Source organism: Agrilus planipennis, unplaced genomic scaffold (assembly GCF_000699045.2).
Source record: "Agrilus planipennis isolate EAB-ADULT unplaced genomic scaffold, Apla_2.0 scaffold75, whole genome shotgun sequence".
NCBI classification, from domain to species: domain Eukaryota; kingdom Metazoa; phylum Arthropoda; class Insecta; order Coleoptera; family Buprestidae; genus Agrilus; species Agrilus planipennis.
The window spans coordinates 140,976-158,582 of record NW_020439028.1 but is presented as its reverse complement, the minus strand read 5'-3'; the positions used below and the strand labels follow the sequence as shown (position 1 = coordinate 158,582).

General features: G+C 41.3%; 2 protein-coding genes across 2 annotated transcripts; both read left to right on the top strand.

Annotated features, from left to right (window-relative positions):
- The first annotated feature begins 3,873 nt into the window (after positions 1 to 3,873).
- On the top strand, positions 3,874 to 4,680 carry LOC112904997. Its single transcript, XM_025976447.1, has one exon. It carries the CDS (start codon positions 3,874 to 3,876, stop codon positions 4,678 to 4,680), a length of 807 nt encoding a protein of 268 aa, XP_025832232.1.
- Positions 4,681 to 6,886: 2,206 nt separating this feature from the next.
- On the top strand, positions 6,887 to 7,792 carry LOC112904996. The gene has a single exon (XM_025976446.1). It carries the CDS (start codon positions 6,887 to 6,889, stop codon positions 7,790 to 7,792), a length of 906 nt encoding a protein of 301 aa, XP_025832231.1.
- Positions 7,793 to 17,607: the final 9,815 nt, after the last annotated feature.

Here is a 17,607-nt window from a genome sequence, read left to right as displayed (position 1 = left end):
ACTTGCGTTTAAATAAGCTGTAAACAAAGCATCATGGAAATTGCCGAATATCCCCGAAACCGTGATCGGCCTGACGGACTAATCGGCCTCTTTAGAACCAACTAATCGGCTAGTCGGCCAAAGTCATAGTCGGCACATCTCTACAAATTATCATTGTTTTAAAATATTAATACTAGCTGCTATATCTATAAGTAGCCTACAGTTTGTAAACAAACAAACAAAAAACGTTTCTACTGGCAAATTATTAACTAATCCATCACTTTTTGCCTTTCGCATAAATTCTAAGGGTCCTTGTTTTCCTAATCGCATTGGGTTCCCTCCGCTGACGAACCCGAAAAGAGTTTTAAAGGTTTTTATTAGTTTTTATTTCGGAATCGAAATTAGAATTATTTTGTTCAGTTACCTTTACAGAATGTTTTAACTTAAGGACGTTCCCAAAAAAAAATTTTTCTTACGATCACCTTTAAAATTTAATTTTAAATACTTGCCTGTATTCTGAACGCATAAGAAAAATTTCCACCCATTTTGCGGTACTAACATTGAAAATATTTATTTGAACGTATGTTAATTTATACATTTTATACTAATTCATGTAGGTTTTAGTGTCTAATGTAAGAAAGTTATTTATTCGGCATTTATTTACTATTTGGGCTAACCAAATACTAATGACATATATGTAGAATGAGACCAAAGAGGGCAGTTATAAGAGGGCTTTTAAGTTAAAGTCAGTGGTGAAGTGGCAGTCGGCGTGTAAGGATGTGTAAAGCGCCTTAAGGGCGGTTGGTTACTCTGGTGAGAGAGTAAGATGCCGTAGGNTGCCTGGCTCTGTGGTAGAGTACCAAATATTTACAATTTGTCGAACCCGAAATATTTGCATTTGTTATTGATTTAAATATTATCGGTGCTAAAAAGTTGGATGTATGTGGTGATAGAACCTTTTCACACGGGTGGTAGTTGCGCCACTGTGACGAACCGATCGCGATCGTGTATTTATCGTGCGGGCATTTTAACGACCACAGGTGGCTGTCACTGCGTCAAGATAATAATTCACAGTAATATTCATTTAAGAAGTGCAGACATTACCCGAAAAGGGAATATAAACTCACTACTTTGCTTGTTGTAAATTGCCTAATGAAACAACAATTATAATAAATCATAATTCTCACCGATCGTTTAGTTTTCTCTTCATATTTCGAAACGTACTTTGCAATTATTGCTTCCCACTTATTTTATTTAATTATTTTATTGACGTATTTGTCGCTACTGTAATCCTAGATTGCCGGATGATTTTGCTATATCTTCTGTATTTATGGTATATATTTTGTCACGTTGACCAACCTACTGCTGCTACACTACTTCAGTAGCTCGTGTGAACAAATGCTGTTTTAATTCTCAAAAGTTTGGGAGAATCTAATTTTCCAATCAAGTTCGAGATACACACAAAGTACAAATAAAAAATGATATTTCCTTACATGTTGTTTTACATTCATTGCCGCATGCCACTTCGCCAGATGTAACTCTCGAGGAGAACCCACTGGTTGCTGTGTAAAGCTGGTAGGAGGAAATAGCTGTGTGGCTATTGGTATATATATACATAATAGGTGAAAAATATCATCATTCATAATAATAATAAAAATCGCTCCTACACTAACAAGTTTAATTTTGTTACAATTTTTTTTTAAATTTCGAGAATAGGCAGATAATATTCACTTAAATAATTTCCATACAAAACCGGTACAGGAAGCGGTATTTATTTTGTTGTAAACAATGTGTAATGTAAATCTAAGTTGGTTATCCTAAACTGTAGAACCTGCGTGTTTTCATTTCTGATTTCTTTTAACAATATTAAAATTACTATTAATATTTACTCGATTATTATTATTATAATTAAAAAAAAAAAAAAAAGAAACAGATTATGTTACATTTGGAGCCTGAGTTAACTGCATTGGTGACTGATTAATGTTTCCTGTAATAGCTAATATTGTTTAGTTAAGTTTGCTTATCATTCTTTTATTACTGATCGGCTCACGGAGGTACCGTGTGACCGTGACTTATAGCTACTTGTAACTTGTTATTTGATTTTCTTTATGTTTAATCTTTGCAAAATATTCGACAGTTGCCGTTTGACTTTGTAGCAATAAAGTCTTATTAATAAATATACACAATATTCGTCTCCTTCTTNATCAAATACTGATATATTAGTTATAATCGACAAATTCACAAAATTCATTATTGTTAAGCTAAATTGTTCCTATACAAACACCCAGTTTCTGAAAAAGAAATGAAACAAGTAACTTCATTTTTTGAATACAAGTACCTATAATTATTCGACCGAACCACTTTTTTTTTAAGTATTCCTTTATTAGAGGACTCTCAACCACATAAAACATTACAAAAGGCAGTCAGATGCAATTTCACAAAAAATTTAAATAAACTAACAAATGACATTAGTGACTCCCAGAGTACTAAATTAAGTAGAAACAATTTAAATAACTTCAAAATTCAGAGAATCATATGCAGGGGGTTTCTGAAATAAGTAATAAACTTACAGAAGGTGATAGGGCACTATAAAACATATAAGTAAATGTTTGATGTTTTGAAATTCCACCGTTTTCGAGAAAAATAATTTGAAAACACCGGCAAGGGCTGGTTCGACTATGGCAGGATTACACAGTGAAATACGACATTGTAACGCCGTATTCGATCAGCTGGTAATTAGTAGCATTAATAGCATGTATTTCCTTTGTATTTTCGTACTCATGCTTTGTCTGCTATTTCTGAAATATTCTTTGTAGTGTACGCACGAATGTGTAAGTGTGTGTGTTTACTGGTGTTGTAATTAAGTTTTTCTAATGATAAAAGAAAGTTACTCACTTTAGCAATACTCAATGGTGGTTTAGAAATGTAATAAAATTTCAATTACTTACCGCAATTTCTCTGTAAGTTGCCAATTCACGTCCAGGACCGGCTTCGGATTGCAACTTTTTCTTTGTTTTTTACAAATCTTTTTGTCTGTTAATCACGCCGCTTTACTTACAATGCGATTCCCTATTGCATCTAATTAACGCCCTCAAAAGCTTGCTACCTATTTCAGAAATACTCTGTATACGTTCTAGCTTGTAACTGGAATCAGTTTAATTGGGGTAACTGAGTACAATATTTTAGAACTAACTGACTATTTTTTTTGTGTAAATATTTTGTACATATATTTTTCCTAATTTTATTTCTGCAATGTAGAGTACGACTTCTTATTTTTTGCATGCCTTTGTTTCCTTTCTGTTTCTATTCTATTGTCCCTAATCACCTTTACCTAGAAATCTAACTGCAACCGTTTCTCCATGCACCTTGTACTAATAGCTGGCTTTTCCCTTAATTACCTTACCTAAAATTCTATACTGTTCAACTTCGTCAATTCTTCGTATTTCTGTAAGCTCGTGTCTTCAACCCCTATTGCCAGTCTTTGTCTATCTTGAGTATTCTATCTCTTTTTACTAACATTTTCCAACTATAAATACTCCTAACATCCCTATCAGAAATTAATTCATCTGTGTCTCTACATTCAACCGTCTCGTTAGTAAGTCTCTTTTCCTGTTATAAATTGTTATTATCATTGCTATTGTTGTTGTCTTTGTTATTGTTATTATTATTGTTGTTGTTATTTCTTTGTGTGTTTTGGGCTGTTGTGTTTTATTTTTACCATCTGTTTGTTTTGTTGTTTAATTTGTTGTTGGCATAAAATTTTGGTTAATTGTTTAAATAGTGTTTTTCTTTAATTATTTTTATTAATAATTACACTAAAGACACTAAAGTGGTGACCCCGAAATTCGTGCAATTAACAAGTTTGTGCCAAATTGAACTAGTATAAACAGAACTATGAACACCGAGAACAGTGCTGCTAGATCGATCGACCGCGTTTCGGTAAAAGTGCCAGTCTTCATCCCGTCGGATCCAGAACTATGGTTTTCCATATTGGAAGGCAGTTTTGACGCTGCGGGAATTGTGCAGGACAACACCAAGTTCGGGTACGCGTTAAGTGGTTTAGATCAAAAATACGCCCTCGAAGTTCGCGACATTATTGTGAAACCGCGCAGCGAACGGTCCTACGAACTACTAAAAAGCGAACTTATTAAACGTATGGGTGCATCACAGGAGCAAAATACAAGACGGCTACTGGAAAATGAACCACTTGGCGATCGCAAACCGACGCAGTTCCTACGTCATTTGCGTAACCTTGCAGGAGGTGACTTCCCCGAAGAAGTTCTACAGACCCTCTGGTTAACACGCCTTCCCAAACATATCCAGGCCTTATTGGCTGCACATAAAGACCTACCACTGGAAAAGAGAGCAGAGATCGCTGACACCATAATAGAAACTTATGGACAATTCAACAACGTGGCTGAGAATTCCACTACAAATACAGCAGTAAACAGCAGGTTAGATTTTTTAGAAAATGCTCTAACCACAGCGCTACAAGAATTGGCTTCCCTGAAAATCAACCGTGAACCGCCACACCAGCCTCGGCGTTTCCGGCCGAGAGCACGCTCGCGTTCGCATTCACGACCCAGGGAAAATAGGGACATTTGCTGGTACCATCTTCGCTTCAGCACTAATGCAAGGAAATGTACCAAACCATGCAGATTCGAAGCCAACACTCCGGGAAACGACGTGGGCAGTCGTTGATGGCGTCAGACGACAGCAGCCCTATACTATCACGCCGATTGTTTATCACCGATGGGTCTACGAAGATACGTTTCCTTATCGACACTGGTGCCGACCTCTGTGTGTTCCCGCGTTCAGAACTTCCGGAACCACGGGAGAAATCGAATTATGAACTTTCCGCTGCCAACGGTACAATCATCGCAACGTATGGGACACTCACATTAACCCTGGACCTCGGACTTCGACGACAGTTCACGTGGCGATTTGTCGTGGCTGACGTCTCGAAGCCAATCATCGGCGCCGACTTTTTGTCACACTTTAGTTTGCTGGTGGACATGAAGAATAAACGTCTCCTGGACTCAACCACCCATCTTACCTCCCAGGGGAAGGTAATTGAGTGCGAGTCACCGTCCATAAAGACTGTTTCTGGTTCGTCATTATTCCACGACTTGCTACAACAATTTCCGGGAACAACCCGACCAGGAGGCACTCCTCAGTTGACGAACCATTCCACGAAACATCACATTATCACCACTCCCGGACCACCTGTAGCGCAACGACCACGACGACTCGCTCCCGACAAGTTACGTGGTGCGAAAAAGGAATTCGAGGCTATGATCAAGTTGGGTATCGCTCGTCCTTCCAAGAGTCCCTGGGCATCACCGTTGCACATGGTTCATAAAACAGGAGGCGAATGGAGACCTTGTGGCGATTATCGTGCCCTCAACGCCAGGACGTGCCCTGATCGATATCCGGTCAAGCACATTCAGGACTTTTCGCAGACGCTCAGCGGAAAGACTATATTCTCAACTATAGACTTAGTACGTGCGTTCAACCAGATCCCTGTTGCAGAAGAGGATGTTCCTAAAACAGCCATAACGACACCCTTTGGCCTCTTCGAATTTACACACATGAGCTTCGGTCTACGTAATGCTGCGCAAACCTTCCAGCGATTTATTGATGAAGTTTTGCAAGGCCTAGAATTTTGCTATGCCTACATAGACGACATTCTAGTTGCTTCGGTGTCATTGGAAGAACATCTGGACCATCTGCGGACTCTATTCGGGAGACTACAAAAATATGGAGTAGTCATCAATCCATCCAAGTGCGTATTCGGTGAACCGGAAGTCAAATTTCTTGGCTACCGTGTTTCCGGAACCGGCACACACCCGTTGCCCGAAAAAGTGGATACAATTCGATCCTTTCCGCTCCCGCAGACCGTCAAGAAGCTTCGCCAATTTCTTGGCATGGTAAATTTCTATCGGAGGTTCGTCCCGAAGGCAGCGGAAATACAAGCGCCACTTAACGACCTTCTACAAGGCAACGTTAAGGGAAATCATCCAGTAACTTGGACCCCAGAAGCTACTCAGGCATTCGAAGCTTGCAAAGAATCCCTATCGCAAGCTACGCTGCTTGCCCACCCGAAGATGAACGCAACCTTGGCAATTTTTACCGATGCCTCGGACTACGCCGTCGGAGCCGTTCTGCAGCAGCTCGTGGACAACAATTGGCAGCCTTTAGATTTCTTTTCTAAGAAATTAAGTCCTGCCGAGCTAAATTACGCTGCTTACGACCGCGAGTTGTTAGCAATTTATCTCGCGGTGAAACACTTCCGGTATATGGTGGAAGGTCGGACATTCACCATCTTTACCGATCACAAACCGATCGTATATGCCTTCCGGAAAAAGCACGACCAATGTTCTCCACGACAAGTCCGGCATCTTGACTTCATATCCCAATTTTCGAGTGACATCAGACACATTTCCGGCGCGGATAATGTTGTCGCAGATACCCTGTCCCGTATAGAAGAGCTGCACGCTACATTGGACTACAAAGCACTCGCCGAAGCACAAAAAACGGACCCAGAATTGAAGGAATTCCTCAACAATGATTCCTCACTGAAGTTGAAGCTCCTACAACTACCAGGCACCGACACATCAGTTTTTTGTGATGTTTCCATGCGCGCCGCCCGTCCGTTCATCACAAAAGGTTTTCGTAGAGCTGCATTCCACTCCACCCATGACCTTTCCACCCGGGGATTAACGCGACGGTCAAACTTGTGACGAAACGTTACATTTGGCCGTCCGTCAAAAAGGATGTCAGACAGTGGGCCCGCTCCTGTGTACCGTATCAGCGCTAGAAGGTTTCCCGACACGTATCTGCTGCCGTAGGTACATTTCCGCCAACATCAGGGAGGTTTGACCATGTACACATCGACATTGTCATCATGCCGTCGTCAGAAGGATGCAGGTACTGCCTTACGATGGTTGACCGTTACTCCAGGTGGCCTGAAGCAGTCCCTATCCCTGACCAGGAGGCAGCAACCGTCGCTCGCGCCTTCTACAGTAATTGGATCGCCAGATTTGGGACTCCGTTACGTATCACCTCCGACCAGGGCAGACAATTCGAGTCGTACGTTTTTAAGCAGTTAAACCGCTTATTAGGTACGACTCATCTTCGAACTACGGCTTACCATCCCTCAGCCAACGGCATGGTAGAACGGCTCCACAGACAGCTTAAAGCAGCCATAATGTGTCACCAGACCAGTTCCTGGACGCGAACTCTGCCGACCGTTCTACTAGGGATTCGTTCTGCCTGGAAAGAGGACTTGCAAGCCACCACAGCGGAGCTATTGTACGGAGAGACGTTACGACTTCCTGGGGAATTTTTAGGATCACATCCCGATTTTAAAACCCACGAGGACGCCTCCGAATTCGTCAAGGAACTCCGTACAATACAACAGCAGTTACGACCGACCCAAGAACGACGCCATGGGGATAGAAAAACCTTCATCTTTAAAGACCTTGGTACGACAAATCAGGTTTTTATTCGCCGCGGTGGCCCGAAGGAATCACTACAGCAACCCTACGAAGGTCCTTATGCTGTCGTCCAACGTGCGGACAAAACCTTTGTCGTCAACGTCAAAGGCCGTGACGTAACGGTATCAGTCGATCGACTTAAACCGGCCTACGTCATTGCAGAACCACCAGCCACTTCAAGAAACGAAGACATCCCTGCAAGCGTTGAAATGCCACCACAGCTGCCCTCCAGCGAGCCGACCATTACCAACCAAACAACTAGGGCTGGAAGGCGAGTTCGTTTCCCAGATCGCCTACAGGCAGGTTTCCCGTAACGTTCTGTTACTAGCAGGGGGGTACTGTGGCGAAAAAAACTTTTAGTGTTTTTTTTTGTGTAAATATTTTGTACATATATTTTTCCTAATTTTATTTCTGCAATGTAGAGTACGACTTCTTATCTTTTGCATGCCTTTGTTTCCTTTCTATTTCTATTCTATTGTCCCTAATCACCTTTACCTAGAAATCTAACTGCAACTGTTTCTGCATGCACCTTATTCTAATAGCTGGCTTTTCCCTTAATTACCTTACCTAAAATTCTATATTGTTCAACCTCTTCAATTCTTCGTATTTCTGTAAGCTCGTGTCTTCAACCCCTATTGCCAGTCTTTGTCTATCTTGAGTATTCTATCTCTTTTTACTAACATTTTCCTACTATAAATACTCCTAACATCACTATCAGAAATTAATTCATCTGTGTCTCTACATTCAACCGTCTCGTTAGTAAGTCTTTTTTCCTGTTATAAATTGTTATTATTGTCTTTGCTATTGTTATTGTTATTACTATTGTTATTATTATTGTTGTTGTTATTTCTTTGTGTGTTTTGGCTGTTGTGTTTTATTTTTACCATCTGTTTGTATTGTTGTTAAATTTGTTGTTGGTACATAAATTTCGTTAATTGTTTAAACAGTGTTTTTTTTTAATTATTTTTATTAATAATTGTACTAAAGACACTAAAAATCAGAAATTATCTTTAAAGGCTGTCTAAATAAACGTATCTAAACGAAAATTAATGCTTAAAAAAAGAAAATTGAAAGAAAAAATATAAAAAACTAGTTAACCATATATTTATGTTCTAAAGAGGACTGTTTCGAATAAATCATACTTCTGGAATTACTGCACGATACTTCTACGGTTTTTAACCAATCATTCATACATTTCAAACAAGAGATATTTGTAGTAGTTATAACGAAACTTTACATCCTTATAAATTATTTCAATTTTGGGTTGTGCAGGAGCGGCGTTGCAACGTATTAGCGGAATTAATAGAGCACAAAACGCTTAAGGGGAATTAACGAACAGACGCTTCCCTATTAGTGAATTATTTTATCTCAGCCACCTCAACTAAGAAATGAACGTGCTTGTGTATAAATGAGACGTGTCTAGCTGCCACTAACGTACAGCATCTTCGTGGCTACACTGCAGAACTAGGATAACTTTGCAAATCCTAGTTCTAAATCTTTCAACTGCCACAACATTAGGATGAACTTTGATTTACTTGCTAGAAAGTAATACAATTGCCTGTTTCATAAACCTTCAATATTAAATAAAGGCATTTTCTTTGCTTTTCTCATTTCAATGCGGAGCAGATACTGCCAATATTAAAGCTGTCGAGAATTAATTCAAATTATTTTAATTCATTAATGTCAGCGGAAACGTTCTCGTTTCTTGTACTTACTGTTTCTTTAGTTTATTTAGCATTTATTTTATTGAAAAATCAACGGACACGTATATACAAAATAACGTTATTTATACTATTATCATTTACATAAATAAATTCTGAATAATTAACAATGTCGAAAAGTAGGGTATTAGCACTCCAATCATCAAGTGACGGCTTATTCCACTTTCGTCTAAGTCTGTTAACAGAATATATGAAATCCCATGATATTGTTAGTTACTAATAGTGGTTAATGTTAATATACAATATTAATTTGAAATCATTTTTCGATTTTTTATCCACTACAAATTTCCTCAAATTAATGAGGAAAATATTTTTGTTGCTGTTGTCATACCTCCGCCAGGAATCGATCCTGGGACCTTTGGCTTTACGCACTAATGCTCTGGCCACTAAGCTACAAGCAACCACGAGTTGCTGTTGACATTTCTCTAAAAAATCGAAAAAAGATTTCAAATTAATACTGTTAACAGCTCGGTAGATACGGAAAATCTCTCATTAAATGAAGATTCAAAATCCTCACTTCAAACCTAATATTAAAATAGGGTACAAGAAGGCCGATATATAAGGGAAACATGGATATAAAAACAGGAGAAGAATGGACTAAATGAATTTGATGAGGCAGATGAAAGACAGCTATTTCGTGGTAAGAGCATGGCAGAAGAGTAGCTACGCATATGGTAAACGTGTGGAGATAAAAAGGATTGCGTTGAATGTGGCTACAATTAAAAATACTGAGAAGGAGTTTTGGGATAGATTAAGGGAGTATAGCATAATCATAATCAGTGAAACATGGGAACAAAATGAAGATATTAATAAGTATGCAAGTATTGTAACATAAATGAAATAAAAAAAAACAAATGCTAGAGTACAGACCAAATTAGCGACGTCTCAAGATCCATCAAAGTATACCTATATAAAACGATACAGTTAAAAGGAATTTTTGGATTTTCCTTGACTTCTGTATATTTCCTGAGTACATCGCTGTGGAAGTCAAAATTTAAATGATTTGGCGGCTGACGTCCCTTTTTGTGTATCTTTGCTCTGATTATATGAATACACGTGAAGCTAGAAAATTGCTAGACAATTTAGCACCAATCTGGAAATTTTTTGAAGCTTTTGTTAGAAATTGCCGCAGTTTTATTTTATTAATTCACAGTATTCATTTCTTAGATATAAGAATTTCTTTTTGGGACTTCTTTTGTTCAATAGCGTTTGAGGGTATATAGCCGTTTTACCAACCCGGACCTACACGTTCATCGATCGGATTTTGACGAAATAAGTATCGTCTTAATTGTTAGTCGCTATGGCACGTTTTTGTTGCTGTTCCTTTAACTACGTTTTGTTAAGAATATTAATAAGCCTATAAGAATATGTGTTTATAAATGTTTTTGTGTAGGTGGTTTGATCATCTACAAGATACAGTTTACCATAAGTAAAATTTCGAAAACATTTGATCAAACATCATACATGTCAGAAGAAAACTTTACGATATACGGCGTTGTCGTAGCATTTCGAGGTCGACGTAAGTTTAGGCGAGACATATTTGCAAGCATACAAAGTATAGACTGAAGGTATTCGCGGTAGTAGATTCAAAGACACTTTGTATTTCAAACCTTGAAATTTATGCAGGCAAACAGATTGAAGGTCCGTATTATGTAAACAATAAACAGTTTGATGCTGTAAACCGTCTCGTCCATCCCATTTCCAAAATAAACCAAAATATCACTTTTGATAATTGATTTACCTGTTCTGAGTTAGTGATCCACTTACTTCAAAAACACAAATTGACATCTGTAGGTAACTTTGGAAAACATAAAACACGAACAAAAGTCGTATATTCTTCGAGTTTTGGCTTCTAGAAAGACGTCACAACTGTAATACATATTCCCAAAGAAAAAAAAAATAGTTATGCTTATGACGAGTTAACATCAGAATGACAGGATTGACGAATTCACAGGTGACAAGAGAAAACCTGAATATACACTTTTTATAAATGTGAGTTAAGGTGGAGTAGATGCTGCTGACGAACTTTGTTCCACTTATAATGTGAGTTGTGATTCAAAAAAATGGCCCTTAATAATTCTTTACGGTATACCAAATATGTCTGGAATAAATCCATATGTAGTACATAACAGAAACAGTGAATAATAAATTAATAAGGAATTTAGCTTCTTCTCTTGTTCATAAGCTTTTTAAGGCTCAGTTGCCAAATCTACTTCGAAAAGAGATAAGGGTTTTCCTAGGAGAGCCAAGTGGGAAAGCACCTGTGGAAATGCCTAATATAGGAAAACGGTGTTAAGATTGTCCTGCCAAAAATGTCAGGAAGACTAATGCTGTGCCGAATCTCCAATAATACTGCAGCGATCGTGCAGATGGACAGTGTGAAAGTGACGACTTGTAAGACCGATAATCAATGCGATTCTGTAACTTTATGAAATGCAATAGAAATGTACGCATCGAATCGAAATGAGAGCAAATCAAAATGTACTCACTTCTATTTCATCGGTCAGTGTCGATTTTCGGTATTCCGTAACTAAAGTAGAAGATGCAACAATCGAAATGTATGACATAATACAAGACGCTGGATGAAATAGGCGGCAATATTGCATTTGTCGTACGAATTTTGGCTTTAATGACCAAAACACCGTGGTGGTAACGTGGATAAGTGTGGNTCGACCCGATGGTTTGAACTGTTTGCCTTGGTGCGAGCAACGGCTAACGCGTGTGCCGATTGTTTGGTGAACGAAGTAGTGTTACGTTACGGAACCCCGAGAAAAGTTATAAGCGATAATGGTACGCAATTTGTCAGCGAAATTATGCAGTGCGTCACCCATTGTTTGGGATTAAAACAAAGTTTGATACCGGTTTACCATCCCGAGTCGAATCCCGTGGAAAGAAGACACAAAGACCTTAATACTCAACTTTCTATCTTTGTGGGAAAGTACCATACCCGATGGAAAGAAGCGCTTCCTTCAATTAGGTTCGCCATGAATAGTGCGATTCACGCGGCTACCGGATACAGCCCTGCCTACTTGACTTTTGGTCGTGAGTTACGGTCGCCCGGGATTGTTGGACGTGATCTTCGGTCAGTGCTCGAAAACGAGAACTTTATCGCGGAAGTAACCCCGAAGTTGTTACTTATTGCCGACGTATTAGAAAAAGCGCGAGAGAATTCGGACGCGCGACAAAGTGGCAACGAGAAATACGCGAACTTGCACCGTCGTGATATGAACCCGTTTAACCCAGGAGACAAAGTGTTGGTGGATACACACGTTCTTAGTAACAGTGCTCGTGGATTTTCCGCAAAATTGGCCCCTCGGCGTGACGGTCCTTACCGTATTTCCAATCGTGTTTCTGCGAGTACCTATACGATATCGTCTCTTGATGATCCTACGAAGATATTAGGAAAGTATCATGTGTCAGCGTTGACGCCCTTCGTGGAAGATGAAGGCAACGTGCCTTCTGACCCTATTAACCCCATCCGACGACGAGGAAGACCTCGGAAGGTCTCAGTTATTGAAGACGAATCCCACCCCGATTCTGCTACTATGGATGTACCGAGTAGTACTGGTCTCAATACGCCATCAAGTCTCGACGTTGAAGAGGAGCCCTCACCTGACCCAAGAGAGGAATCTTGCTTTGATGACGGGGTACATTCTGTTCGCCGTAGCGAACGCATTCGAACCCGTTCTCGCCACAGGTGTAAGACCTCATGTTAAAACTAATGTCTATTTTCCAGAATATTTCACCCGAGGACGTAAGGTGAAATCTACAAGGGGGGACTATAGTGACCCTTATTTGTATTTGCCGCCATGACGTCGTATCCATTCGGTGTGATTCGCCCCGACCCGGATATAGACAGACCACACCAGTATAGTTTGGTTGAACCCGTCAAGAAGGTGTGCATTGACACCTTATATTTTGGTTACCCTTCTTTATTCTGTTAAACCTTGTTAGTTATATCCTAAATTATGTGTTTCAAGTATTATAAATAAACAAGTTGCGGTTCGTGGAGCCCGGTGTTTTATTTATTGTGGTATAACAGGGGTTGCGATTGACCCAAGGAATTAGTCGAGAAAGTTAGCGACTAAAATAGAAATAACATGTACGGAAATAGTTAAGCAGTCTTTAGTTTTCAGTCTTGGTTCAGCTCTCATTTTGTGAACAGCACATGTACTTATCAATTAAATTAACCTAAGTAAACTACTGTTTCCATTTTTTCATCGCAACTCTGACACGGGAATTGTGCAAGACAACACCAAGTTCGGGTACGCGTTAAGTGGTTTAGATCAAAAATACGCCCTCGAAGTTCGCGACATTATTGTGAAACCGCGCAGCGAACGGTCCTACGAACTACTAAAAAGCGAACTTATTAAACGTATGGGTGCATCACAGGAGCAAAATACAAGACGGCTACTGGAAAATGAACCACTTGGCGATCGCAAACCGACGCAGTTCCTACGTCATTTGCATAACCTTGCAGGAAGTGATTTCCCCGAAGAAGTTCTACAGACCCTCTGGTTAACACGCCTTCCCAAACATATCCAGGCCCTATTAGCTGCACATAAAGACCTACCACTGGAAAAGAGAGCAGAGATCGCCGATACCATAATAGAAGCCTATGGACAATTCAACAACGTGGCTGAGACTTCCACTACAAATGCAGCAGTAAACAGCAGGTTAGATTTTTAGAAAATGCTCTAACCACAGCGCTACAAGAATTGGCTTCCCTGAAAATCAGTTGTGAACCGCCACACCAGCCTCGGCGTTTCCGGCCGAGATCACGCTCGCGTTCGCATTCACGACCAAGGGAAAATAGGGATATTTGCTGGTACCATCTTCGCTTCAGCACTAATGCAAGGAAATGTACCAAACCATGCAGATTCGAAGCCAACACTCCGGGAAACGACGTGGGCAGTCGTTGATGGCGTCAGACTACAGCAGCCCTATACTATCACGCCGATTGTTTATCACCAATGGGTCTACGAAGATACGTTTCCTTATCGACACTGGTGCCGACCTCTGTGTGTTCCCGCGTTCGGAACTTTCGGAACCACGGGAGAAATCGAATTATGAACTTTCCGCTGCCAACGGTACCACCATCGCAACGTATAGGACACTCACATTAACCCTGGACCTCGGACTTCGACGACAGTTCACGTGGCGATTTGTCGTGGCTGACGTCTCGAAGCCAATCATCGGCGCCGACTTTTTATCACACTTTGGTTTGCTGGTGGACATGAAGAATAAACGTCTCCTGGACTCAACCACCCATCTTACCTCCCAGTGGAAGGTAATTGAGTGCGAGTCACCGTCCATAAAGACATTATTCCACGACCTGCTACAACAATTTCCGGGGACAACCCGACCAGGAGGCACTCCTGAGTTTACGAACCATTCCACGAAACATCACATTATCATTACTCCCGGACCACCTGTAGCGCAACGACCACGACGACTCGCTCCCGACGAGTTACGTGCTGCGAAAAAGGAATTCGAGGCTATGGTCAAGTTGGGTATCGCTCATCCTTCCAAGAGTCCCTGGGCATCACCGTTTCACATGGTTCCTAAAACAGGAGACGAATGGAGACCTTGTGGCGATTATCGTGCCCTCAACGCCTGGAGGTGCCCTGATCGATATCCGGTCAAGCACATTCAGGACTTCTCGCGGACGCTCAGCGGAAAGACTATATTCTCAACTATAGACTTAGTACGTACGTTCAACCAGATCCCTGTTGCAGAAGAGGATGTTCCTAAAACAGCCATAACGACCCCCTTTGGCCTCTTCGAATTTACACACATGAGATTCGGTCTACGTAATGTTGCGTAAACCTTCCAGCGATTTATTGATGAAGTTTTGCAAGGCCTAGAATTTTGCTATGCCTACATAGACGACATTCTAGTTGCTTCGGTGTCATTGGAAGAACATCTGGACCATCTGCGGACTTTATTCGGGAGACTACAAAAATAAGGAGTAATCATTAATCCATCCAAGTGCGTATTCGGTGAATCGGAAGTCAAATTTCTTGGCTACCGTGTTTCCGGAACCGGCACACACCCGTTGCCCGAAAAAGTGGGTGCAATTTGATCCTTTCCGCTCCCGCAGACCGTCAAGAAGATTCGCCAATTTCTTGGCATGGTAAATTTCTATCGGAGGTTCGTCCCGAAGGCAGCGGAAATACAAGCGCCACTTAACGACCTTCTACAAGGCAACGTTAAAGGAAATCATCCAGTAACTTGGACCCCAGAAGCTACTCAGGCATTCGAAGCTTGCAAAGAATCCCTATCGCAAGCTACGCTGCTTGCCCACCCGAAGATGAACGCAACCTTGGCAATTTTTACCGATGCCTCGGACTACGCCGTCGGAGCTGTTCTACAGCAGCTCGTGGACAACAATTGGCAGCCTTTAGATTTCTTTTCTAAAGAAGTCCTGCCGAGCTAAACTACGCTGCTTACGACCGCGAGTTGTTAGCAATTTATCTCGCGGTGAAACACTTCCGGTATATGGTGGAAGGTCGGACATTCACCATCTTTACCGATCACAAACCGATCGTATATGCCTTCCGGAAAAAGCACGACCAATGTTCTCCACGACAAGTCCGGCATCTTGACTTCATATCCCAATTTTCGAGTGACATCAGACACATTTCCGGCGCGGATAATGTTGTCGCAGATACCCTGTCCCGTATAGAAGAGCTGCACGCTACATTGGACTACAAAGCACTCGCCGAAGCACAAAAAACGGACCCAGAATTGAAGGAATTCCTCAACAATGATTCCTCACTGAAGTTGAAGCTCCTACAACTACCAGGCACCGACACATCAGTTTTTTGTGATGTTTCCATGCGCGCCGCCCGTCCGTTCATCACAAAAGGTTTTCGTAGAGCTGCATTCCACTCCACCCATGACCTTTCCCACCCGGGGATTAACGCGACGGTCAAACTTGTGACGAAACGTTACATTTGGCCGTCCGTCAAAAAGGATGTCCGACAGTGGGCCCGCTCCTGTGTACCGTGTCAACGCTCGAAGGTTTCCCGACACGTATCTGCTCCCGTAGGTACATTTCCGCCAACATCAGCGAGGTTTGACCATGTACACATCGACATTGTCATCATGCCGTCGTCAGAAGGATGCAGGTACTGCCTTACGATGGTTGACCGTTACTCCAGGTGGCCTGAAGCAGTCCCTATCCCTGACCAGGAGGCAGCAACCGTCGCTCGCGCCTTCTACAGTAATTGGATCGCCAGATTTAGGACTCCATTACGTATCACCTCCGACCAGGGCAGACAATTCGAGTCGTACGTTTTTAAGCAGTTAAACCGCTTATTAGGTACGACTCATCTTCGAACTACGGCTTACCATCCCTCAGCCAACGGCATGGTAGAACGGCTCCACAGACAGCTTAAAGCAGCCATAATGTGTCACTAGACCAGTTCCTGGACGCGAACTCTGCCGACCGTTCTACTAGGGATTCGTTCTGCCTGGAAAGAGGACTTGCAAGCCACCACAGCGGAGCTATTGTACGGAGAGACGTTACAACTTCCTGGGGAATTTTTAGGATCACATGCCGATTTTAAAACCCACGAGGACGCCTCCGAATTCGTCAAGGAACTCCGTACAATACAACAGCAGTTACGACCGACCCAAGAACGACGCCATGGTGATAGAAAAATCTTTATCTTTAAAGACCTTGGTACGACAAATCAGGTTTTTATTCGCCGTGGTGGCCTGAAGGAATCTCTACAGCAACCCTACGAAGGTTCTTATCCTGTCGTCCAACGTGCGGACAAAACCTTTGCCGTCAACGTCAAAGGCCGTGACGTAACGGTATCAGATCGACTTAAACCGGCCTACGTCATTGCAGAACCACCGGCCACTTCAAGAAACGAAGACATCCCTGCAAGCGTTGAAATGCCACCACAGCTGCCCTCCAGCGAGCCGACCATTACCAACCAAACAACTAGGGCTGGAAGGCGAGTTCGATTCCCAGATCGCCTACAGGCAGGTTTCCCGTAACGTTCTGTTACTAGCAGGGGGGTACTGTGGCGAAAGAACTTTTATTGTTTTTTTTGTGTGTAAATATTTTGTACATATATTTTTCCTAATTTTATTTCTGTCATAATGTATAATATTTCTTCAATGTAGAGTACGACTTCTTATCTTTTGCATGCCTTTGTTTCCATTCTATTTCTATTCTATTGTCCCTAATCACCTTTACCTAGAAATCTAACTGCAACCGTTTCTGCATGCACCTTGTACTAATAGCTGGCTTTTCCCTTAATTACCTTACCTAAAATTCTATACTGTTCAACTTCTTCAATTCTTCGTATTTCTGTAAGCTCGTGTCTTCAACCCCTATTGCCAGTCTTTGTCTATCTTGAGTATTCTATCTCTTTTTACTAACATTTTCC